This window comes from Strix aluco, chromosome 1 (assembly GCF_031877795.1).
Source record: "Strix aluco isolate bStrAlu1 chromosome 1, bStrAlu1.hap1, whole genome shotgun sequence".
NCBI lineage: Eukaryota > Metazoa > Chordata > Aves > Strigiformes > Strigidae > Strix > Strix aluco.
This window is the reverse complement of record NC_133931.1, coordinates 122,084,502-122,110,920: the sequence shown is the minus strand read 5'-3', so window position 1 is coordinate 122,110,920 and position 26,419 is coordinate 122,084,502. Positions and strand designations below refer to the sequence as shown.

The 26,419-nt window shown below is 39.9% G+C and overlaps 2 protein-coding genes across 3 annotated transcripts in view; one reads left to right on the top strand and one right to left on the bottom strand.

The window, feature by feature from the left end:
* Window positions 1-10,894, bottom strand: part of LOC141919298 (uncharacterized) — a 37,878-nt gene extending 26,984 nt beyond the window's left edge. The window contains exon 1 of the mRNA XM_074814618.1: window positions 10,877-10,894. Within this exon, the coding sequence (XP_074670719.1) occupies window positions 10,877-10,894 (18 nt within the window). The remainder of the gene's footprint in view (window positions 1-10,876) is intronic.
* Window positions 10,895-12,482: 1,588 nt separating this feature from the next.
* Window positions 12,483-26,419, top strand: part of APBB1IP (amyloid beta precursor protein binding family B member 1 interacting protein) — a 69,704-nt gene continuing 55,767 nt past the window's right edge. For both annotated transcript variants that reach the window (XM_074833515.1, XM_074833505.1), the window contains exon 1: window positions 12,483-12,560. The gene's annotated coding sequence lies outside the window, so the exon portion shown is untranslated. The remainder of the gene's footprint in view (window positions 12,561-26,419) is intronic.

Below are 26,419 nucleotides of genomic sequence, written 5' to 3'. Positions count from 1 at the left end.
CTAGTAGCGCAGCACAGAATCCTTGTTAATGTATTCATGCTTGCACAGATAGAATCTCTTGGACAGATATTTTTGCATTCTACTTTGAAGGCTTATAGTTAAATACAGATCACCAGGCTGCTCAGAAATTCTCGGGATCAAACCACCAAGGAGTCTGTCTTGTTCTGCAGGGTCCCTATATCATGGTAGTGGGAACAGCATGCAAGTGATGAGGGAAGATTTCTCTTGAGCAACTCTAGAGTTACATTTTGGAAGACCCTATTGTTTTCACAAGCCTTCATACAGAAGGTCTTCTACCAAGAGAAGGCGTGCTTGAAGTACATCACACCAATGTACATTTGGGCTGCCATGAACAGTGGAGCAGGGTCCCCTGCTGGACATAAATAATGTTTTTAAATAAATGCCATCTAATGCAAGAGATACCTAACCATTCCATATTAACTGCTGTATTTCCTTCCATGTACTGTTTCTAATGGCTAGAGAAGAACCTCAAATCTAACCTATTGTCTCTCTTTTTCGTTACAGGACTAGCAGAAACTATCACTTAGTAGTAAAACTGTCTCAGGTTTTCCCATTATAAGATCTGGTTTGAGTTTTTTATACTTTTGCCAATTTTTAACTGTTTGGACCAATACATACTCAGGCAGGTTTTTGCCTCTGGCAGTGGTCTGTGGAAAAAAAGTGTAGAGGCCATATAAAAAGCTGTATGCTAATGTATAAAAATACTGTATGCAAAGAACATGACAGAAATTAATTTACATCAGCAGTCTTAATTCTGGCGTTTCCTAAGCCATGGAAGTTTTATTTTGCAGCCTTAATAAAAGCTTCGGGTTTGTATATGCTTATGTGTTAAATACTTGGTATAAAATAAATCACTGGCTGGTTACCACCTATCAAAATTCCATGGCCCCTGCAAAAGTAAACATATGTAAGTATGGTATAGGTTGGACTAAAATCTACCAACTACTCTTGGAACATCAAAGAGCCCTGAGGGAAAAGAGATGGTGGTTAAAGAAAATATTTTTAAAAGCTAATACAAGTGAAAAAGGGGGAAAAAGTCCTGGATGCACTGAAGTCAATGGTAAAGCACCCAGAGCTATAAATGGTGTCAGGATTTCATGCAGAAAACCAAAGCAGAAAAAAAAACCCAAAACCCTAGAAAACCTGGAGCTAGCTGGGTGTAAGACTGGATTCTTTATCTTCAAAAGTCTTCAAATCACAAAACAATGTTTTTCCAAAACAAAAATATTTGACTTAGTACAGTGTATGCATAGAGGCTTTTGATTTGTGTTATTAAAAAGAAAAGACGAAGAGATCTAACATTCACTGCCAAAACTTCTGAACCAGGACTTGTCAATATGGAAGTAGGACAAGATGGTCCTGTTTATATTTTACTTCAGTTGCTGGAATCTGTTAAGATTAGTCTCCTTGAAACTTTTAAAAAAAAAAAAAAACCAAACAAACCCAAAACCAAGAAACTGTGCTTGAAATTATATACTTAATGTCTTGAAAAGCTTTTGGCCACGCTCCTTCTTATCAATTTATGTCTAAAAGTCAGAAACAATGACTATGTCAAGCACTGGCCAACAATGAAGAAATGAAATCTAACCAAGGAAAGTGTTAACTGAAATCTTCCAGTGAACACTCCAGACTAGAGACACATCAGGTAAGAATCTGATAATGTTTCCACTTTGTTTTAGACAAGCGTTCAATCACTGTTAAAAATGGGGGCTTGAACCTGGACTTCAAAATTACAACATCTTGAGCATTGTCTATATTTCACTAATGCTGAAAAATATCACCATTCAGTCTCGAGGCTGCCAAAGAAAACAAAAAAGAGGACAGCTAGATCCCAGATAATTTTTCTGCACACAACTTATAGCAGTGTAATTTCAAAAAAGCTAGGCTGCAGAATTACAAGAAAGATGAGAATGCATCTTGATGCCTTTTGCCTTCAGGGTGAAAATGGAAAGAAAATTCCAGTTGTAATAATTGCTATGGCCACTTTTTTCTTTTCTTTTAATTCATGAGAATTTCTAGTTTTCCAGACTAATAAAGGAAGAAACAGCACAGGAGTGATACCATGGAGCATTTATAGGTTTCCAGTTCTTTATCTTTGTTCATCCAAGAACAACTGAGATTTTTCATACGCAGGAAAACGTTTTTCAGACATACCCAAGGAAAGGGCATCACCACAAATGGCTTCTGCAAAGACAGGCAGCATTGTAGCAGCTCAGAATTAGACCTGTGCATTTCTGTATGCAAGCTTAGAATTTTAAAAAAAGGGAGTTATTCTCAGAAGGATAACTAAATTAAGACTGTTTAAGCTACTAAATACTATAGACTTGATCCTCATTTACTCCATGTGAAGGAGCTTTACTACAGATGTAAATCAGGCGCTCTGTGTGTTTTCCACAAAACCTCTTGCCACAAACATCCCATATTAGCTTATTTTAGTGTCTTTCTATCAATAGGAAGAATTCAGTTTTCTCTTTAAGAGAGGAACTATCCTCTTGCTGTATAAGAGAAAAGCAAATTAGCTACCTTGGTTCCTAGTGCAGAATTCTGCACAGTAACTCATAAGGTTCTTCTCAATAATGCTCCAGTGTCTGGTGGTCTCTCAACTACCCTTTGTAAACAGTTTACATTGATCTTTGCTCCAAGCTGTGAGATATTTATGGATCTTTTTTCAGCATGGCTATTTGCCCGCCATCAAGACCCAAGATGTTATTTTGGTAATCCTAAAAATAGGCTAGGATCAATTACAAAGACTTTTCCTCAACAATGTAGTTCTAAAATAAATTTAAAGCCTAAGATTTTGGCAAAAAACCACATTAACAGTCAAACTGGAAATGTTTCAAACACTGATTGATCAAGACCCAGCTGAGTTTATTCTACTCAAGATAGATTTTCATCAGATAGTCCAAGAAGAGTGTTTGTTTTGGCCTCTGTTTCTAGAAATAATATTAACCTGGCAAAAATGTTGTTTCTATAAAGAAAAAGGCTGTTGAGCAGGCTAAATATCTGTGTTTTTCTTCTCATGTACTACGCTAGTTTCACTTACATCCTGTGTTTGCTCAGTATTTTCAGGAGCTATGTTAGATAGAGCTGTGGTGTGATCTAGCCTCCTGAGGTACTTACCTGGCCAGAGTTTCTGAGGTCACAGTCCAATGCAGGTATGTTCAGAACACATCTGAGACCTAAAGACATGTTCTTTCTCTGTTCTTCACCCATAAGGATTTGATTCATAGACAGTTAAGGTGCAGATTTCCATGTGTTTAGGCACAGTCACACAGCTAATGGGACCCAAATATTTTTTACAATCCAAGGTGATATTTAGCTCTTTTTGACATTTTTAGGAGGCTTTAAATGCCTTTAGCAACCTGGTTACAAATGTCCAGTGGCAGACTTGGAAAACCAACTCAGGTCTTCCTCGTTTAGCTCCTTCACCTCACTCTCCATTGCTTTATTACCAGTCTTCTGTGCTTTAAGGGAAAGAGCAGGCTTCCTTACCCTCTAGAAATGTTTGAGGTAGATACACTGGAGAATGTGAGACCCAGAGTTACTAGAGAAAAAGAAATCCAGAAGAGAGACTAAACATATGGAAATTTTCATTTTTAGTTGAAGAAGATTACAATTTTCATTTCACATGATCCTTATAGAGGAAAAGTGGTATATAGCAGTGTGAAGCAAGACTGTCTTCACTTTATGAGACAAGAACATATTCACAAAGTTGCAAACGATTACGACTTTTTTTCTGGAGTATGTTCACTTAAATGAGACGTTCTTTTGTATGTCTATATCATAAGGCAAGGAATTCTTTCTGCATAGGAAACAACAAGAAAACTGAATACAGAAAAAAATTATTAAAGATGCCATGTTGGTCTCTGAAAGTCCTATTACTGTTACAGCACTCTACGCCAGAGCAAGTGTACAGTTTGCTTTTCACAGTCCTCAAAAGTAACAAATCAAGTGCATAACACGTTGTGAGAGACTGAGATGTCAAAATGTACGTGACAATACTGACTGCTTCAAAAAATCAGTGCATGCCAGTTGCTGAATTTACTTGGAATGCACATTTATATGTTCCAGGTTCACTTGCAACGTATGCTTTTCAGCTTTTCTCTTCATTCAGCTGTCAACTCAAGCTCAAGTTGAGCCAATGAAGAGATTTAAGAAAATATTTGCTTCCACATGCTTTCCTTCCATACTGTAAACTGGGCATCATCTTTGACTCAGACATATATCCAGATCCTCTCAGGTCAGCTGTGTCTACAGATTGCTGGTTATTTCTTTGCATCACTAAAATAGGTGCCTTCTTTCCATATGTCAAAACTTGAAGCAAGGCTCTCATTTCATATCCTTATCCTTGGTCTCCAGATGTGGTCCTTCCATTGTCATTTATTCTTTCTTGCTCTGAAGATTACTTTCTAGGTCCAATGCTTTTATTGTATCACTTAGTCTCTGCGCTCCTTAGCTGGCACTGGCTTCCCACTTACATCAAACACAAGCTGCTGATCTTCACTTCCAGGTCCCTCTGTGGACTCTCCACATTTCACACGACCTCTCTTTCCCTATAGACTCATCAGCTCTCATCTCTCCTTTGCCCATTTATTAAAATTTACAAGAGCCTTCATGTTTTATTCTTCACATCTGAAACTTCTAAAAAGCTTCTTCAAAAGGCTTTTTGAAATCGAGGGACAATGTAGTACATACTTGCTACGCTACTACTGCTGCCAGTACTTAGAAAGGTCTCTGTCAGCTGGGGATAATCTAAACGCTTCTGCAAAGGGTTTTCATTTGAAAATGAGCAAAAATAATACTGAAAAGTGAAATGTGAAGAGTACACAAACAATTTGAACTATGTTCAGAGATAATCCAAGAGATGAGAATAGTGTTACTGAGGCAAAAAAAAAAGAGCAGAAACAGAAACCTCAACATGAATAAGAAAGCACAAACACCAAACACGGTGGACTGAACATGGGTATGGACAAGGACTTCCTTAATTGCTTTGTTGAAATACAACCATAAACCAGAACACACCCCTTTTCCAGAAAACCCTGGACAAAATTGGTTAAGAGCTTGAAGTTATTTGTCAAGTCTATTTGAGAAAATAATCTGCTTATTTTCAGGAAAACATTATCAGCCAAAATATCTTTCATGCTTATCATATTTTCAGAGCAGAAGGAACAAGTTTCTCAAAGGCAAGCTGCATTATTTGAGAGACTTTCTGCAAAAATTTTACTCAAAACCCCAAGCCACATCCTGCCTTAATGTGTCCTGCAAGAAACTGTTATAATTGACACTGGCATAGCTAGTACATAGGAACCCTCATCCCCAGGAACATGAAAGACAAGTAAAGCATATGATTCTGGCTGGAATACTTAAGCTATATAATGCTTTTAGCTACTGTTGCTGGGACAAAGCTTGCTTTAACTTACTCTCACAGAACACTCTGTTGTGGTCAGCAGATGGTTATGTCACTAAGCAAGAATATAAATGTTTGGCAATTGGACACTCAAACTATCATATCAGGAAAATATGACAGTATTTAAAATATTATTTATAACCATATTCTAAAAATAATACAAACCATATATTGCAACTGTGCAGTGTAGAAACTTGAGTTATTAAATGAAAGAGGAAGTGAGAAAATTTTTTTAAAAAGCTACCAAAGGAAGCACAATGCTATTGTAAAGTTCCTCTTTTACATATTATTGGTTCTATTATATTCAAACAGAGCTCATATTTGACTTGTTTTTTATGGAAAACTATATTGTCAACATCATCTGGAAAACAGTTAGATTACTGCATCTATCTCAGTAAATCATTCATTGTCTTATGCTCTTGTGAATCATGGGAGATGCTAGCTTTGAGTAAAAGTGATTCAACTGACCATAGGTGGGGTGATGACATATCTTTGCACAGTGGAGGAAGAGTCTCACGTTGACTCCTGCTTGGCTCACAGCACCAGCTACAGGCCATGGAAAGCTATAGAAGAGAGGATAGAAAGGTCAAGGTCTCCAAATTCTTAAGAGTAATATTTAGAGCTCATTACCTGAGCAGGATATGTACTACCCTTCAGATAACCTACAATTTTATGGAGGCAAATTTTTATGGACTCAAGTGAAATAAAAAAGTTCCCTGGCAACCTTACACTTATTTAGCAGCAGCAATGTAAACCATCAAGCATGAGCTGAGACCACCGCTGCAGTGTGTTAAGCTCTAGTAAGTAGCTTTTCTTTTAGCATTCACTGTACGAGATTGTGGTAGGGTGGAAACTGATGAATATTTGTTTGCCTAACAATTGTCCTGTATCTTTAACAAATCTAACATAGTGTTCTAAGGTGGCCAAGACAGAACAAAGCTGTCATGGTATGACAAAGCTCTTAGCCTCAAATTTTTGTATTACCTGTACCTTTTCTGTAGACTTAACTTGTACTGCTACGACATCACTTCATCTGGCTCACTGGGACCTACCAGAAAGTATTGTCTGTTCCCAAATTCCACCTGTGTATTTCATATGCATGAGCTAAGTTCATACGCACCTCCCTTTGAGGTGGAGCAAGAAGATGAAACTCTATCAGTTTTCCCCATATGCTTCCATACTTAGTTCAAGGACATGCTTCCTACTTTGGCCCCTTATGAACAGTAGGGGCCACACACCTAAAACCTATTTTGCAAGAACTATCAAGACATTCTGCTGTAGTAAAAATAGGTCTGATGATTATTTCTGAAGGTTTCCATCAGTTCCTTGAGGACAGTGCTTACACTGATGAGAAACAAGCCATTGTGCAAAACCTCCACTTCTCACCTCTTCACATTAGAAAAGAAAATAGAGCTAGTTTATAGTGCTACTTTCCTCATACTATCCCTGACCCTATATGCACATTACAACTGGCCAGATGGTATACACTATACATGTGCTCTGACAGACATACTTACTATAAACAGCAGAGAACTTTGCAGCTTAATATTGACATGTGGCTACAGAAAATCAAATGCACGTGCAAAAAGATGTAACCTAGCATTTGGACTTGAAAACTACCCACTGAGATGGAAAGAAGAGTAAATACATACTCAGATTTTGGGGATACTTTCTGACAAGAAAAAAATACTGACAATTATTTCCATAAACCTTTCTATAAAACAGTGTGAAAATTATGGGGAGGTGGGAAGTGGGGGTGAGGGTGGTACAGGCTTATTTTGAACACTGAATAACAGAAAAAAAATTTCAAAATAAAATTATGAAGTTGTTTTTAACTAATATTGTGTAGTCAAAATAAGACCGTTAAGTGTTTCAGATGGGATAAACTTTAATATTCATGTGAACGTAATGAAACAGTCACCATGTAGCAAGTAAAGGAGGAAGTTTAACACTGGTATGACCAGAAGACCAACTTCAGGGTTGGCTCTCACATGAGTTAACATAGGTTGACCTTTGGATGGCAGAAACTTCAAACCTGTGTAAATCATGCTTACAATATTTTAACAATCAGGGAAAAAAGTGCATAGGGAAATAAATCACAGAGGAAAGAAGTGAGTAAGGAAAAGGTTGAACAGCCTGAAATGACTAAAGTACATCATTAATTTATTTCTATTAATGCAGCCTGGTAATTCCATCTTCTTTTGTCTTCAAATGCCTTTTATATTTGCTTCAGCGAGAAGCTTCAAAACCTTGCTCATATCATGCTTAGTTTGTCATACGTGTGAAATCTAAAACACGGCATTAATAAAATCAAATGTCCAGTTTAAAATGGTGCTTCTCATTAAGCTAACTTTTATACACATTGCTTTGAGCAATAGCTAAAAGCCTATCTTGTAAAGCTAAAGAAATAATGTTAATAATAAATGCTGACATTTTCAAATTAAGACCCTCAGGTTGCAATTTTCTAGTTAATAACAAGTAGCATTCTGAATAAGTTAGATGAGATTTCAATATTCTATTTCACAACATTTGCAGGTTCCCTTTTAAAGGTGCAGACAATTTCATTTTATCATAAGATTAATAAAGCTAATAAACAAGATATGGTAGTCTGGCTTTTCCTACCTCAGCTGCAATTTGTGTTAGATGCTCAGCTCTCGCAGTGAAGAAGCAGGCTGACTTGAACAGATGTTTTCGAAGAACAGCAAGGGATGTATATCCACTATGTATAAACAGTCACAAGAAATATGGACGTACACAGAGTGATATTTATATGTGAGAGTTGGAAAACTTAGGCTCTGATCTAAAACTCGCTGAACCCAGGGAAAAAGGCTTCCTCAGGCATCTCTGGCTGTTGAATAAAGGCCTTTGAAATTTTAACAGTGTAAAGACTGGACATGTAAATTGTTGTCTGAATGTATTATACACATAGAAATGGAAGCCATTGACTAACCCGAGGCCCTACAATACACAGAGAAAATAAAGAGTGGAAATCCGTCTTAAAATCATCATGGTGGGCAGAACTCCAGTAACTAAGCTTTGATCATAAACTTTTCAGAAGTACTTGTCTTCATTTCCTGCAGTTAAAAGTGTGAATTTGCTAGCTTCACTGCTCACATTTTCAGATGGACTTAGAACCTCTCCTTCAGCTTTTCATCCAGGTTGAGGTTTTGTTTTGCTTTTGGTTTTCCACTGTAAGAACCAATGCATATAAGCTTTCCTATAAATAGTTATGGAGAAAGAATTCTATTCTCAGTTCTGAGTCGCTGAAAGATGCCATCAAAAGGATGGAAGGACAGAGGTGCAGAAGGAAATTGATCTGGCCTGCTCTTCAGCATGTTGAGTTTTAGCGTCTTCATTTTTTCTAATGTTAAAGACTTGTATGTGATGTGCTTGTTAACTAGCTTCTGTATTCAATTCAGTTGTACTTAAATTTGGTTTACTGTGATTTTTGGTGATTTCTTCCATGTAAACTCTTAAATGAGAGTTTTCCATCTCTCCCATAGAAGGTTTTATAGTTTACAGGTCTTCCACAGTATTGCACACAAAGGAATATATCCCCCCCCAACCTTAGATGGAATTAATTCTGATTGGAAGAACACAAAACCTATACTTGCTGCTTGCTTATCCCTTTAACTTTCTGCTTTTGGCCTTATCATCTAGGAAGATGCCAAACAGAGATGCAAGTTTTTCCAGAATGCCCTGACATCGCAGTCTGATGTGGTGCTGTGACTCACTTCACGCTAATTGCAACCTCTTCAAGCTTTCTGGAAAAAACAGTGTCCTGGTGAAATTATCTGGTGTACCCCAGAGGATCATCTAGTCACTGTACCAAAGATTTTCACAGTGTCTGCAGAGTACTACTTGAAAAGAGGATACTCTATCCTTTAGATACCACTTGCCTTAAACTGATATTTTTATCCTATTTTGTAGCTTGTATCTATGCTTTTGCCCTCTATGATCCAAACCTTCATTCCTTCATCATTCTGAAAGTTTTGTTTAAATAACAACAAAACAAACAAAGCTTTCAACTGTATTTTCTGTGTTTTGCTATCACAAAAGATCTAAGACACTGATTATATTTATTTTCCTTTTTTTTTTACTGTTGGCCAGTGGCACAATGGCTTGGCAATATGCTACGTATCTGCAGCCTTTCCATTCATAAAGCTGAGGGTTATGGGCTGATCCTGCATTACTCTGGGCAAGTAAGATCCTAGTCAGCATAGTGTCACATTTACCCTGTAGAGCAAATGAAGGTCAGTCTCTAAAGTCATGTCATTATCAGTGTATAAAGTGATGTCAATGAAACATAAGGGAGTGCATATATGGTAAAATATTACTTTTTTGCCAATGAAGCGCTGGGTTCTTGACACTAGAAACATCTATTTGTTCCCTTTCAAAAACAGATGTTCTACTTTAAATTAGCTGCTGCTTTCTAGAAACTTACATTACAATGAAATGCAATCTACAAGGACTGTGGAGGTTGATACATCTCCCCCTTCCCCCAGCTAAGGGTGTATAATGACAGCATATCTATGCAGTGATCTACTCTCCCGTGATAAGAAAAGGAAAAGAACAATTTGTAATTGCGTGCATTAGATCTTGAGTCATGCAACTGCTGTGAAACACACAGTTGTAACATGGGTGGGGTGCGTGTCTCTTCTTTCTGTTAGAGAACAAAAAGCTTTTGGAGAAGAGCAGAATGGAGGGCTGGAATTCAGGGGAATGATTCTGCTGCACATTCATTTTAGCTGAGAGAAACCAAATTAGGAAGCATTACATAATTCCACCTGCTCTTGCCACAAACTTTGCCTCTCTCTAATATTAGGACACACACTGTTAATCAATTCCGTTTCTGCCACAGTGTTTCCCTCACCACATTTCTTCCTTATGAATACATGACGGCCTCCACCCATCCCACTGGAGCACAATGCTCATGCTCCTGAATGCAGCCCAAAAACTTCTCAGATTTCTCTGATTTTCTCCTTGCTTTCTAGAGGTGTGCCATTCTCATCTCCACGGTTGCTCTTAGAGAGAATAATGCCTATCTGTTATGACCAGGTACAAGGAGAGCTGGAAAATACCGCCATTCACCTTTCTCAGCCTTATTTCAGGATACTTGGAGAGGATGGGAACAAATCTAGATACAGAGAAAACAAAGGCTCATTTGTACTAGCAGAATAGATGTTTTCTACATTATCATAACAAATACCTTGGTCATATATTTCAACAACAGCAAAATAAGTGTGAAACCACTAGTGTAATCAGGGTGTGGCTATGTTACTGGTAGGTCACATATAGAAGTGAAAAAACACTTTTTGACAGCAAAATGCATCATCAAATATTATTCTTTTAATATGTGCAGAGTCTTCACTGCAAACTGCCGATTTCAAAATTGACTTTGGGATAATTTAAAAAAAGAAATTTTTTTAATCGATCTTTTGAAATTACCTCTTTCCTGGCCACCATGATCCCAAAAGCCAAAAAGAGCAACTGCAAAGAAAGTTAGCAAAGAGAATATGCAGTATCCATGGAATCTCTGACTCCCAAGCTGCTGAACTGTTTATTAACTATGTGCATGGTTTTTCAAATACTGAGAAGTTTGCCAAATTTAGATGTATTTTCACGTGCCTGGACAAACATGCAGTTCTGACCTCAGCAAAGTCTCTGGTAAATTTTAGCCAGCTTCTCAGTGAAATACCTTGGGGTTTTTTAAATAACAAGAGTAGAACAACATACTATTCCCTAAATGCATTCTTAAATATGGCTGAGCTGTCTCAGCTGGAATTTTTCAAAGCAATTACCCCTTAAAGCATTGAAACATATTTGCTGTGCAAAACATGGTGGTAATTTAAAATGCTACCATCCTTCTGCTATAATTATTTTATCTCCAGCAGTGTTGGAGGAATGGAACATGGGATTTCTTGGCTGCTTTGGAGCAAAACCCAGAGTTTTGACATAAATTGCCTGTAAACACAAGATTAAGCTAAACTACCCCATGCCTTTTCTAAACTGAATTAACATAAGTAGGACATGGTGACATCTTCACCTTTGTTCACTATGCTACACTTTGCTGTCAGTGCCTTAGATACGTAAGACAAAATCAGCTAAAAGCAGTGGTTTGGCAAAGTTATGGACATTGAAAACAGCATTTTAAAATCAAGAGTGGGGTCTATTTGCATGTCGCCTGCAGCACTTGGAATCTCATCTTTTTAACTTGACATTAACCCTGCTAAGGCTACACTGTTTTCTGACTTACGCATTTTCTAACTTCAGATGGAAACTTCTGAATTTTTTTTTCCCCATCTTGTTATGGAATTTAACGTGTTATAAAATTGTTTCTACTCAGTGAATAAAATCTAAGTATACTTCAAAACAGCACTTTGCGGTGTTACAAAATGACGTACAAACGCCATAAAAGCGATTTGCTGCCTTGTAGCAGCATTATTTGAGATGTAGAGTCACCAGATGGAGTGGGGAAAGAACCACATTTCTGTCTGAAAACCAGAGAGCACTTGACAGCACTGCCCAGCCGAAAGCCCCCCGGCCCGGCTGAGGCGACCCGGGAGAGGCTGCAGGAGGGGAGCGGAGGAGGCAGGGCTGGGCTGCCCACGCCTGCCCGGGGCCGCGCCGTGGGGCTACTGCCCCTGCAGCGGCCGCAGCCTCTCCGCCCGGCCTCCAGCCTCACAAGCCTTCGCAGGGGGACCCTCAGGCCCCATTTTGTGGGCAGCCCGCGTGCCCCTGAGGGTCCGTGAAGGAGGCGGCCTCCCCGCAGCGCGGAGGGGACGCATCCGCCTCGGCTCCCCACAGCCCTCGGGTCGGCCTCGAGTCGCCGTGAGGGGAAGCCGCCGCGGGGAGCAGGCCCGGCTCCTCCTGCCCCGCAAGAAGGGCTCTTACGACCCGTGTGGGCGACCCGCTTCCCACGCCGACGGCGGAGGGCGGTGCCGCCTGCAGCGGGGCGGCTCCCGCGGCGGTGGCCGCCCCGCGGGCTGCCGGGCCCCCCGGGGCGGCCCCACCTCACCACCGCCGGAGGGCGGGCCAGCTGCCGCCGTGCAAGGGTGCTGCAGAGTCGCCCCGAACCTCTTGCTCGTCAGCGCCTCCGCGAGCCGGCGGCCCCCGCCGCCCGCCCGCCAAGGTAAGCCGGGTAGGGGGGGATTAGCCAGACCCCCAAGGACTCCCAGCGCCGGCCCGTGGACCTCGACGGGGTGGGAGAGCGGAGGCGCGGCCGCCGCGGGAAGCGTGAGGCGCCTGGCTGTAGCGTGGCGGCGGGGGTGCGGGGTGTCCTACTCGCTGTGGTGAGAAATCATGCCAGTAAATACCGGTGCTCGGGGTGGGGAGTTGCGGCAGACCCCGCTCTGGGCACGGCCGGTGGTGCCCCCGGAGGGCGGCAGCCCGCGGTGGGCAGCGCGGGTGCCCGCGGAGGGGAGCCCGCCGGCCCCCGCCGCGCTGCCCCGCCGCCCGGGAAGCCCGTGGCGAGAGCCACCTCTGACACGCAGGCCTTCCCCCTCGGGACAGGGAGCCTTCCGACGGCAGACGTGGCCTTCGTGGGCTGAAATGGGATAATGGGATTTAGTGCTGCGTTGCCGGGTCTCGGTGTTGGTTGCTCGCCTCTGTAGGATTAACCAGAGTCAGCCCTTCGCTGTGCCCAGAGCTAGAGGGGTCCGGTGAGCCGGAGATCGATCATTTGCAAGGCAGGATTGCAAAAACTAACCTGCAAGCCTCTGAGGCAGGTGGGATCTCGGGGGAGGCGCAGCGCCCTGTTCTAGGTGGCTGCACTGGGAAAGCGAAGGCAGGCGGGAGAAACTGCAGACTGAGCGGCCAAAAAACACACCGTGTGAATGTGTTAATCTATCAGTCTTAAACTAAGCGTGTGAGAAGGTGGTGTGGTTATGGCAAAACAGCCAATACAGACTTCCAAGGAAAACAGTTTACATCTTTGTGCCGGTAGCATATTTGACCACGTGGTTTAGGGAAGAAATAAGATGTGTCTCCCGACTTCTAGAAGGCCCGTTCTGTGTGATACCCTCATCTGAATTCCATGGAGAGGTAACATAAATACAGTTTCCACAAGCTTGTGATGGTTTTCCAATCCGTTGTGCACCAAAAGAGAAGCTATTAAATCCATCCATTGTCACACTGGGAAGATGTATCCAGTAGAGTCTTTTAGGCAGTGTATCATTCAGCCTGTCTTAAAAATTCATTAAAAATGCCAAATTCATAAAAAATGCCAAAACAAAATATGCAGGGTGCCACCAAACTTAGCTTGACTTTTTGAGGTCTTCCTGCCCCGGATTACTCTGATTCTGTGACTAGCATGGCTGTAGTTTGACTCTACCCCTCAGAACTTCTGTTTGCAGGATTTTGACAGTCATTTTTCCTCTTCGGTTCTAGTTCCCTTTTGTGAATTACATGACATGCGTGTTTTGTCATCTGTTCCTGACTTGCTTCTGAAAAATACTCATTTCACGTATGACTATTGATGTCACTTAATTACCCTGCTGCTGCACAATAGTGGTGTAAATGTACTAAATCGAGTCCTAGAAACACCACATCTGTTTCATTAGAGACAAATAGGTAAGCCCCAATGCTTCAGAGGCCTATACGAGATGACCTGCTCCACCTGTGTAGCCTCCTACTCATTTGTCTTCACTAACTTTACAAAATTTTTCTCTAGAAACTTTGTAAAGAATGTAAATTTAAGTTAAAAGTTTGTTTAAAACAGAATGTTTAACTTTTTGCTTGAACCTGTTCACTTCTGTTTTCCGCTGTGGGCATTCTAAGGAGACCATGACATTTAATTGTACTTCATGCTTTGTGCAAGCATTGCTTAAAAATGGAGATAATTTGGTTTGAAATATGGATTACAAATTTCTTTAGGAGGTTTAATCAATGGAGCATTACAGATAGCTGAGTGATCCTGGTTTAATATTCTCAGAGAATTCTGATCCATCTGGGAGCACACATAACTGGAAAAAATGTACTGTCTCTGAAAGGGTACTTTTAATCATTCCCTGTCTCTTCTCTTTCTTCTTTAAATACCTCCTGTGGGTACTGCAGACTCTTCTTGTGTTTGGAGGCAAATATGTCTGAAGGCTTAAAGTAATTATTAAGTAAATTGTATTTTAATTGTTCATGCTGGAATTTGTGATTATTCGATGTGCAGTATCTCCAAGCAGGGTATGATGCCTTTGAAGTGCTGGCTTATTTTGTTACCAAATGTATTTATTCCAGCTAAGTTTGATTTTTACAGATCAGAAGTCTGATTCTCACTATATTTGAGCAGTGTCTAATAGATCACACACTATAACTCGTTCACCTGTGAATCAGGCTATAAACTTGATCTTTTTTTTAATTTATAAAGCTTTAGAGACTAACACACTTGGGAGGGTAACAATTTGCACAAAAGTGACAACAGTATGAACAGAGGGGTCTGCTGGATGCTGTAACAGCTTAACTCAGTACTGTGGCCTGAGATTTCTTAGATAGTAAACAATTTACCCAACCCACTTAGATTTTGCTTTTGCTGTGTCTCACCTTTCCTGTTAGAAGAAATGTCTTTAAGCAGTGAGAGGAACAAGAGGCAGGAAACTTTCCTTCTCTTGCTCTGCAGTATGTAGTGAAGGGAGAGGTAGGACTTGGGTAACCTGTGAATGGAGGGATCAGCTATTACATCTCTTTGGCCCTACAAAATGTCTGAGAAAACTACCAGTCTGAAGTACTGTTGGAGCTGAGAGGAGGGGTTGCCCTGTTCAAGAAAGGACCCATCTTGTTTGCAGATTCATGAACATCTGTCCTATCAGAAGAAGATCTGGGACTGTGGATTTTCTTGAAAGAGCGTTTGTGTTTCAGGGGTGGCTTTACAGAAATGTAGCTGAATTTGGTTTTTCTGCATATCATTAAGATATAAAGGCCCCTATCCTTTCCTGCTCTGTCTAGAGCAAACCATGTGTTTTTCTTTCCCACAGACCGTTTTTTCATCTTTCGCTTCAGTATGTCTTGACTTGTTTTGTTGTAGGCCCATCTGACCTGTTGGGATGATGACTTCATGTGGTGAGGTGCTGATCTGGTGTGAATGTAAAAATAAGACCTCTTATTTGCCTGCAGCAACGTAGAAGCTTTAGCTTGTTTCTTTTGGAAGGTCTCTAGTGAGATGATAACTTGTGTCCATGCAGACCTTCCAAAGTACTTCTTGGACTTTATAGGCAGGATCCTCCTTACCCAACTTTAGATGTTAGCATTTTAGTCACCTGAGGTTCTGAGTCACCTTTACAGTCAATGGAGAGAGATAGAAACTTGGTTCAGCTGCCTGGTTTTAGACGGCTACCATGAATCATGCTCTGTAAAATTGTCTTTCTTTCCCTTCATTGACTAAAAAGAGCCTGGGATGACCAGGTCAGATGCAGATGTCATAGAAACTCCACCACATGTCTTTCGCTGATTAAGAGTGATCCATGATACAGTAGAATTGCTCTTGGAAAAGCAGTCATTTTAGGCTACTTTCCTTATCATCCAGCCTACTGATTCATGGCTACCCTAGATATTCACAGTATAGAATATATATGCCAGTGTAGAAGACTGTGTTGCACTGTGAAAGAAAGAAGCTAGGGTGCCATGTTCTTAAGTTTCCGTAGGGGACTTTTGAGCATCTACATAAGCATGTGTGAACATGTGTTCCTCATCACCCCTCAGTATTAATTTATAGCATTGCTCCTGGGCTATGAATGAGAAGGAAACACAAATGACTTTGATCTGATTTACAACTTTAATGTGGGAATTCACAAACTAGTTTGATAATGACTGTTTAAAAAGTTGAAGTCTGTCATTAGTTTCAGAACCTTTCTTCCAATAAAGTGACCTTTTAGATCTGTGGCTAGCTAATTGCTCTCCTAATTTTTGCTACCAGAAGCTACATCAGCCTGCACACAGCAGTGTTTCTTCTCATTGAGCATTGATCCAGCATGCCATGAGTTTAGGCTCAAATAAATTAGGGCTACTGTTGTTAGGAGTATTAGGAGTATTTTGGGGAGTAGATGCATTATGAATCCTAGAGGAAAAAGAAGGTTCAGTATATATGAACCAAATTTTCCTATGATACTTTGTTCAGAAATGCATACAGAGACGTTTCTGATAGAAGTTTTGCTCTGTGTGCATCTCCTCAGTCCATTTCCATTTTCACTTTCACTCTGTATTTGCTTTTAAATTAAAGTGACAGATGTAAAAGTGTGACATATTAATATTAAAGGATGACACTCCCTGTGTATCTGCTATCAGTGATGGCCAGACTCTATATGGCTGATATTGCTAACAACAGAAAGTTCTTGATTGTCCTCAGACATTCCAACTGATATAATAAAAATTTTGGTGAAAATCTTGTCATTGTACCTACACCTATGAGTGGTAGTGGGGATGTATGGGGAGCAAATCTACTTCTAGCAGCATTGCTAGTTCATCAAGCATAGAGAGAACAGCTAGGAGTCAAAATAATAGAGGTGCTCACTGGATGCTTTTGCTGATAAAGGTTGCAAATGACCTTCCAAGTCCCCAGTTTTAGGCAAAATAATGCATCTGCCTAGAAGGCAGCTCACCAAGGAGTGGGCATGCTCCACAGAATTGTCACTTAACCTGCTGGCATCAAGTCTGTATAGGCAGCAAATGAAAACTTGCTCCTCAGTGGCCTTAGTTGATCCGTTTTGGTACTGTTACTGTATATTCAGGTAGCCCAGACTGCAGGCACATATTACTTCTCTTCTGCTTCAGACCAAGATTTTGATGTACTTTTGAAGATTTTCTAATACTTTCTAACAGTACTAGAAACCCCAATTCTCTCACTTGCTGTGGGAACTTCATTGATGCACAGAATGTATCGGCCCAAAAAGTGTTTTTGAAAGTTGATGTGTTTTTGTCTCTGATTGCAAATTTAAAAAAAAATAAGAATTTAAGTAACAGTCAAGTCTACATTACTGTTCTCTGTGCTTTTTGATGAAATCTTGGTTTTGTAGAATCTGCTGTACATGTAGCTTGGAGGGCCTAAGTTGCTGAGATAACCCTGAGCAAGTGAGAATACATGCTGAAAGCATGAGCACAGATAACGTTCCCAAATACTTGTGGTGACAGCTTAGTTTTGTACTTTGATGACCACATCTTCATGACTGAGGGGAAGCTGGCAGACCTGATGTTTGAGAGAGCAAATAGAAATGAGCCAGTGGTTTTGGGTGCTAGTCCTAGGAAGCATAAACTTAACTGTAGTTTTGTCCCATGGGGGCCATGTTCTTCCATGAAATTCAGCAAAGCCTTTCATATCTGTCACTAGATTGACCTCCTTTGTCTCCCCTGTGTCATGATGGAGTTGTTATCTGACCAGATCAGTTGTTCCATCCCTCCTTGACTTGGTAAGGAAAAAAGAGGGAGGCAGTGGCATTTCCTTCTCATGGAAAACCTTACAGAAATGGAAGAATTACACTGGAAATGTCACATGTCCTTCTCTTGCGGCATTTTCTTCCCGTAACTGTTTCCTTTGTGCAGTTCAGCACTTCCTGGGCTGTGGCAACGCAGCCATAGCTACACGAATATAACAACCCATCTGTGGGGACTCCAGGCTTCCACTTTGCTTACAGATCTTCATCTGAAACACACTGATTATAGTTGTTTGTGATCACTGTGCGTTATACAGACTGAAGGAAACAGCTTTTCTAGGTGCAAAGTTAATAATGGGCCTTGAAATTATACCTGACCCTTCAGTCAGTAGTAAAGCTAAGAACAAGGTTTAGAAAAAAAATCTTCATTTTTTTACCACTCACTATGGTACTGAGCACTGGACTTCGGTGAAATACCTATAAATTCATATTAAAGCATTACTTGCTTCATTTGATTTTAATACACAAACGGTGTATGAAATAAACAGATGGTTTCAATAAATTTTTTACAGATTTGTTTTCACCCTTTTGCTTCACTCTTATCTGTTAGAATATTTTATACCAGTGTCTTTTCCTCTTTCAGTCTTCCTTTTCCATACCATGTGTGCCCTACCTTAAACATTTCTGGCAGTAATAAGAACATGTGATTCCAAGAGATAAATAAAATGGTGACTTAGAGCTTTTGCCAATGACTAGGACCTAGGAATAAGTTATTTATATAGTAAACAGTTCTATCATGGACCCTTAGAGCGTATCTTGCACTTAGCTCTAGTGGCTCAGTGTGGGAGTGAATGTTGGAAAAGGCGAGCCATTGATTATTCAACATAGTGGCTCCTGCACTTAAATTTTGTACTGTTACTTTTCATTACTTTTTTCTTCTTCCTGAGTTTGTACTATTATTTTCATTATTCCACACTTAATATCTTTTGATTCTACAGGGAATTGGGGAGGGCAAGTATTTTCCCCTATTGTGGATCCCTGTATGCCTTCCTCTCTCATCTGTGGGATTCCTTGTCAACCATTTTCTGCTTGTTAGGCAACCTATTTATGTGGCATCAGCCTACCTTATGGATTGTGAAACTAAATATCAAAATCTTCATTCAGTAGGGAGCCACAGGACACAGTTCCCATGGCTCAGTGACCTGAGGAGAAGGGCATTCTGGGAATAGTTCAAAAGTAATAAATGGGAATTAAATGTTTATAGCCCATCGGCTCCACTGCAGGGTGGAGTTTGGCTGAGCATTCTCCTGGATCTAAAAATTATTAATAATTGCACTATTCTCATTTGCTGGCAATTTTTTTAAGTACAAGACAGTTTCTTCTTGTAGTGTAAGTGCTGTACAATGATGTTGGGTAACTGGAAGAAACAGGAAGGAAAGCGTTACACCAACATCAGCAAGCTACAGATTATGGGAAGGAATGTGGAAGCAGAACATATTTGTGCTACTCAGACTTACATTATTCTTTCACTATTCTGCTCTGCCGTCAAGTCAGGGAATGGGATGAACCTAGAACTGAGATTAATATTTTCTGGTATCTTGTATGTCTGCAGTTGTTTATACCTGGGTAGAGCTGAAGTAGACATGTTATCAACACAAGACAGATGAGCCTAGATCAGCAGGTGGTTCATGAGCTGAATCCAGCTCAGGGGACACAATTCCATCCAGCTTTCTGCCTTTTCCAGGAGAAGATAAATTGCGGGAGTGGAGATCTTGTTCCTTTGTGCCAGTAATCTGACACGGAATAGCGAATTGTTTCTTTTACCAATCTGTGTGAAGACGTAGGACTGGAAATACATCTTCTCCTACCATTTCATTCTACACGGAGTTTGTGCTGCCTGTATGGCTCGTGGGGAGAAAGTCCCCAAACTGGACCATTCTGCAGTAAATAATTCTGTGACAAAGGAAGAAGAAGATGACTGAGTCTGTAGCCATACAGTATTTCTGTAATGTTGTTAAACTCACAGGCCAGACTGAAGCACATTGTCTGTTGGGAAGATACTATATAAAAATGAACAGGAGTGGCACTGCTTTTGAGCTCCATAAAAGCAGTCCCCTTTGGAAGATGACAGGAGGCTACAAAGTGAAGTTCTGGTACACAAAAATTGCTCCCCAGCTTTCTTCTCCCTGAGCTTGTGCTTTACACTGGGGTTTCTTTTTTCCCCTGTGTGTAAGGTGCTTTTAACTTTCAGTCGCAGCTGCTCGAGTACATTTGGGATAAATTTTCTAGAGTCCAGGATCCAGACTCTGTGTATGTGCCTGAGAGTGATTCTGAGGGGAGGTTGGTGAATGAGCTGTCTTGCACCTAGCCTCTACACTCCTTTTTCATAGCCATAGCATATACTGCCAGTCACATCTTAGCAGGAGAGCCCTTTGCTAACCCCCTCCTCTGGCCTTGAGTAACTTCCTCCTGACGTACTGTGGATAAGCTTTTAGGTAGTTCCTTGTTCCTCCCAGCCTCTCTTAACCAAGCCTCTGGGAGCATTCAGTAATCTTGCCATCCTGCCTCAGCCTAGGAACAGGACCCGCATCTGCTTCTCCCAAATACCACTCTCAGCAAGTGGGATAAAGAAGAGAGTATGTGTTTGAGGCAGTGTATGGGGGAGAGAGGAATGCTGGGGAGCACAGAGGTGATGGATGTTGAGGCAGCATCATCTGAAGGATGGCCTCAGACTCAGTGTCCCGTGGTGCTTTACAAACGTACTAAAACTTGTTCTCTCTCTCTCTCACCAATGGAAGATGAAGTACTCAAATATATATCACTGAAAAAGATGGTGGTGTGCTTGTGTTCAGTTGGTATACTCATGCATAGGAGTTTCTGTGGTGGTTAAATTATCATCATCTTGGCAAAACAAGGGTAAAATACAATGGCTGTCATCATTAAGGTCCAGCAGTGTAGCTTTCAGGTCTATGAAATCTAGGTCTTTTGGACTGATCAAGACTTCTTCCAAATTCAGTCCTAACTGCAGACTTCTTCCTGTAATAGAAGTGAGTTAACTGAATTTCCAAAACAGGAGAAGAGGGAACGAGCTTTCAAGAGGTTTAATTGTATAAATGGCATAGTTACAATTTCTGTGAAACATAAGTAGGATCTGTGAGTTTGGGGTGCTCTTTTCTAAAGACATTTGTGCTGGCATCTGGGTGGATGATTCTGGAGTTAGTAGAGCATGAGTTAAAAGCTTAATCATCAGATGTGCTTTTAGTCTTGCTAGAGTCAGTTTGAGCAATGTGATACAAGATAAGAAGGCAACTGTAGTCAAAATTGGTTCCACACTGTATGTAAAAATGCATCTGGAGCAATTAATGGAAAATGCTAGAAGTGTTTTTTGTGGCATGGTCACCTGAAGATGCTTGAGTGCCCCAGGTTAACATTAGAGAAGGGTTCTCTCACGTGATTGTATTTATCTGCTGGTTTTATTTTAATCCAAAGCCAAATGTGACTTTTAAACTAGGAAGGATACTTTGCAGTTTTATCAGTCTTCCTGCAGCTCCTAGTGTTTTAAAGCGTTGCTTTTATTCCATCATGAGCAGAGTTATGACATGTCACACCCGTCCCTGAGATAAATACACAATGTAATTTCAGCTGCAGATAAACGTACAGTCACTGGCACACCAGATTTCCCAGAAGAATAGGTGATATGAATAAGAAACTGCTTTCAGAATTATCTATGTATGCAAGCTTTTTCTTGAAAAATGCCATGCTTATCAATGTTAGGTAAGTGCAGTGCTGTAAGCAGTCTAAATGCTTTTGATCCATCCTTTTCAACATATGAGTTAATATTAAAACAGAGTTACAGAGTCATGTTATGTAGGTAAGAAAGAGAAAAGTCAACATGCTAATTGCCAAATCTGATTGTGATTTTGAAAGCTTGGGGGCAATTGCCATTTCTACTTTATCACTCAAAAACTTCAATTTGCTTTCTTAGCATCTACTAGAATTAGTAACTAATTGGATTATTCTTCTAGGCTGAATTCTGTAGACCTAAATGTCTGTTACGGACTTTTTACTAGACATGATGCAGTAGCTGGTTAAGGAACTTCCATCCTTCCTCACTTAAGTATATAAGAGACATTTGAGTGGTCAGAGTTTTTCTTGACACCTAACTGTAAAATTGTCATAAGAAACCTAGTTAGATCTATTTCAGACCTGCAGTCAATTTGGCCAGCAAGTTGTCTCCAACAGCAGCTAGCGTCACATGCTTCAGAAGCAGGTACAAGAAATCCTGTGCTGGGAGGTACGGTGTAACCTGTCTATCATGAAAGCTTTACTCAGGTTCCAAATTGTTGGAGCCTTTGTTTTAGGTGTTGAAATATGAGGTTCATCATCGTTGCCTGAAACTTTCTGAAATATAGCACTTCTAGCCATAACTGCTTGTGGAGAAAACCAGCTCCTCGGCTTGCTAACTCACCAGTTTTTATGGGTTTCACAATTACAGTGTGCAGGTTTCCCTGAAACAGTTGTACAGACTTTCATTTACTATCCCATTGTTTTTATCTTGTAAGGCAGGACAAATGATGCCTCAGTAACTTTCCTTTAGGTTTTGATGCTTTTTTTTATCACACTAGTTTCACATCTGTTTCCTGTCACAATCAGTTACCCTCTTTCCAGCTTTGCTCTTTATGGTGGGGCTTCTGTCACTTTCATCTTTCTTCCCTAATTGTCTTCTGGTTTTCTGTCTTTGGTAGGGGTTGATCTACTTTGCATAGCCTGCTGTAGGTGAGATTGAATCTCTGATTTGAGTGATTTAATTACTGGGCTACTGCTGGGTGTCTCTAAAATGTTAAAGATTTCTTCATTCCACTCCAGAAAGCATTTGAGCGTTAAGTGTTCGCGGGAGGTTACAATGCTGGTAGTGTCATCTGGATAGTCAAAACAGCTAGCGTTCATTTTGGTGGATTTGGTACTCTGACACTTACTGTAGTGCAGGGACTAGGAGGTGAAGGTGTGCTACTGATCTTTCTGTGTGACTTGTAAAAATATACTTAATGTATTTTTATCATTGCTGTTTGCATATGTAACAGTTTAAGAATAACAGCAGTGCTTTGAATTTAATGAAAGTATCTGTAACTGTTCCAGATCACTAAGTGGACTGGTTCTTAATACTGTTCGTAGCATGAATCTGCTGTATATCTTTGTTCTACTGATACTGTGTCGTTCCTTCTTCCTTTTTTGTTTGTAGCCCTTAGGTTGATTAAACTGCATCGACTCAACTGAGACTGAGTTGCAGAGATGGTAATCAGAGATGTGCTGTACCGTTGGTGTTTCCTGTTAGGTGTTGCACAAGGGCTTCAGCTTGTTTTCAGATTGCAAGTGCAGAAGCCTCGTCATGTGACTTAGACCACTCTTCCTGTTGAAAGAGACTGGCTTTCAGTAATTCTCAGAGCTGACAGGTACTAACAGTTCAAACTCTGCTTAGTATAGTACCGTGCCTGGTTTTTCTGAGCTGTATACACCATATGATCACTCTGTCAGCTTTCATGGTATTTTAAAAATAGTTTGGTTTTTAGGCAGGATGAATTCTGTGCTATTGTTTTACTACTCATTCTGTTAGCTTACTTCCAAGTGATTGTGATTTCATCAAACAATTCCATTGCCTATGTACTGTTCATGGACACAGAGCTGTTGTCTTATGTAAGTGCATAAATGACAAAACTTTCTTCTTTCTTAAAAAAAAAAAAGTTATTTTATTTTCTCTAGTATCTTAACAAATCAAAATATATGCAACCATGCAGAAATCATATCCTGATTTTAATTACAGAGTTCATATTATAGACCAGGAAAGGCAGTTCCTGCTTCACCTGAGTGCAAGGACTGCTGCTCCATTCTTGCAAGAAATTTCTCAGTGTTTTTCTTTGGTGCCCTTAAATACTGGACCATCCTCATGGGAGAACAGTGTTGTTCCCTGTTAGCAAAGTATATTGCTTATGCAAATGCAACAAGTTGGACCAGGGAGTGTTTCCCATCCATCTCTGTGGGCTAGCTTGCTTTCTGTGTATCTGCCAAATTTCTTTGGTGTTAGAAGATACCTTAATTCCAACTTCCTAGCCCGTAGCTCAAAAAATGTAGAAATTTATATCTCAGTTTCAATAAGGCTATATATGGAGTAGATGTTTAGGAGGGGGAAGAAGTTTTGTGTGGGTCTGTTGCCAGGTTTAGAAATACTGTGCACGGGAGTTTTGTATTATCATCCAGGGCAGCAGGGCTTGTTCTTGTGAAAAGGAAATGGTTGGAGGCCCCCTCACAGGGGCACCTGAATGGATGCAAATAGGTCTTTGGAAATGGCAACAAAGCATCTGACAGAGAAAAGATAGACACTACAAAAGACAGACACTAACAGGTAGGGAGAAGTAGGAACAAATATGCAGAAACCATATTTTTTTATTGGGTGAGGTGAAATACTAAGATGCTCTAAGTACAAAGTACAATAAAATACAAGTGTTTTGTTATTCATGTCTCTTAGATTTAAATTATTTTTATCAGCAAAGAGGCTGCTGAATCTGAAATTGGGACGATAAAAAAATAATAGGTCTAGCAGTTCTGGGGGGACTTCTGGTAAATGGTGGGGTGAATAAATGTATTGATGAGTCAAAATACAATGAGCCAATACTAATGTGTTATATAAGCCTGTGAGAGTTTAATATGTGTAAACTAATAGTGAGACTTGGTGGTTAGAATAGCAAGCTGAAGAGAAAATGCCCAAACCCCTTAGATGTACAGTATGAGAAATGTGGGAGTATTTAAAAAAAAAGATGTTTTCATGGGAGCTCAAGATTTGAGAATGTGAAATTTGAGGGAAATAAAAGACAAGGAATACCTTTGCCTGTATGCTTGGTGTTACTTCAGAAAGTGGTCTAGAAGACATAAATTTGAAGAATCTATCCCTTTAAAAATAGGTTAGGTTTCACATGTATGCCTTCCCACAAGCCCCTCCTAAGCATGTTTATTCTTGACAACTGCAATTTCCTCTTTTTATTTTAATTCTGATTTTTTTCCCTGCTTAAGATGTTATGCATAACATGGGAAACCTATTGTAAAAGTACTGTCTTTTTTTCTGCAGTTTACTGTAGTTGATAGTGATTTTAAGAGTTACTAGTATTAGTACTACATACAGAAAAAACTCACAGAAAGTTACTGTTTAATGGATATAGAGGAAGATTGAGTATGAAACTTGGTATTCTTCTGGGGACTTTGGTAAATATTTTCCCCTTTTTTGTTAATAATAGCTCATACACCTGCAGGTTTCACTTTGAGTTTCTGGTTTTAATAAGTTCAAGGCTATTTATAAAAGTCAAAAGAATTTGCTGGTCCAAAATGCAGCAACATCTTCTTTGAGATAGTTCACAAATCTGCATACTGTTTTGTCTGTTCCTACTGTGGCAATCAAATAAATGAAATGGAAATTATTGTGGAGAGGAGTCAAAGAGGAGGAGAATGGATGGACACTCGTTTTGCAGTTCCATGTTTTGGGGACTCATTTTGCTGTCTTTTGCCTTTCTGGCTCTTGACAAAATCCCTGATGAATTTGGAGAGTTCTTGTATCAGTTTAAGACATCATTCAGTGCATTTTAACATTAAAATATTTTCAGGGTGTTTGGTGATTATGATGTTAATTTTGTCGTCCTAAACCCATCAGTAAAAATGTAAGAGAAAAGGAAAAGATACCAGTAGGGGCAATGGCTTGGTGACAACATGGTTTTATCAGTCTGGTGATGGTGATGAATGTCTGTTCACTGAAAGGGACACTGAAGTATTTCCTTCTCAAGATAAATATTCAGGCCTTCTCCCTGCTCCCACATGCTTAAGGTCAAAAAACACCCTAGTATTTAATGTCATTTATTTGAATTGATAAAAGTCATCAGTGACTAACTCAGCTCCAATTTACAGTGGAAATTCTTACAGAATTCTTTGCACATTGCTTTTTCATGGGGTTACATTATCTTCCTTATGAACTGAACATGTCTGAAGATTCAGAAAATCATATCGTTGCAAAGAAAGAAGGTCTAAATTTACTAGAACCTGTAAAATTCCCATAATTTGCTGAAAGTGTTGTATAATTCAATATTCAGTTCTCTTGCCTTTTTTGTTAACCACTGAAGAGGGTTCTTAGGCTTTTTATTAAACTTTTTAGACAGTTTTTACTCCTCCTTTTGATAAGGTCTCCTGGTCGTAACCCAAAGTATTTTTTTTTCCATTTTTATATTTCTATTCTGGAAAAATACAACAAAGCAGGATTTCAGTTTGTCAGAGGAACCAGTATGAAGTCTTTTTCCTGAAAGTAAAAGCCAGTGCTTAAAAAATCCACAAAAACATACAAATGACTAGAGCTGATAAGATTCCCTCAGCAGATATTTTGTTCTCCTAAATCAGAAAACAGGAAAACATAAAATTATTCAGTATTGTTTAAGCACTGATGAGATACTTGTCAGTATGAACTGCAGCTCCATTTTTTTGTTACATAACAAATTTCACTTCACTCTGCATGAATAAGTGTCGTTTTTATACTTTTAATGAAAATTTATTCTCCCAAGTCCCAGATGTGTAGGAAGCTACACAGCTGTTGATTCAAATAAATGAATTAAGA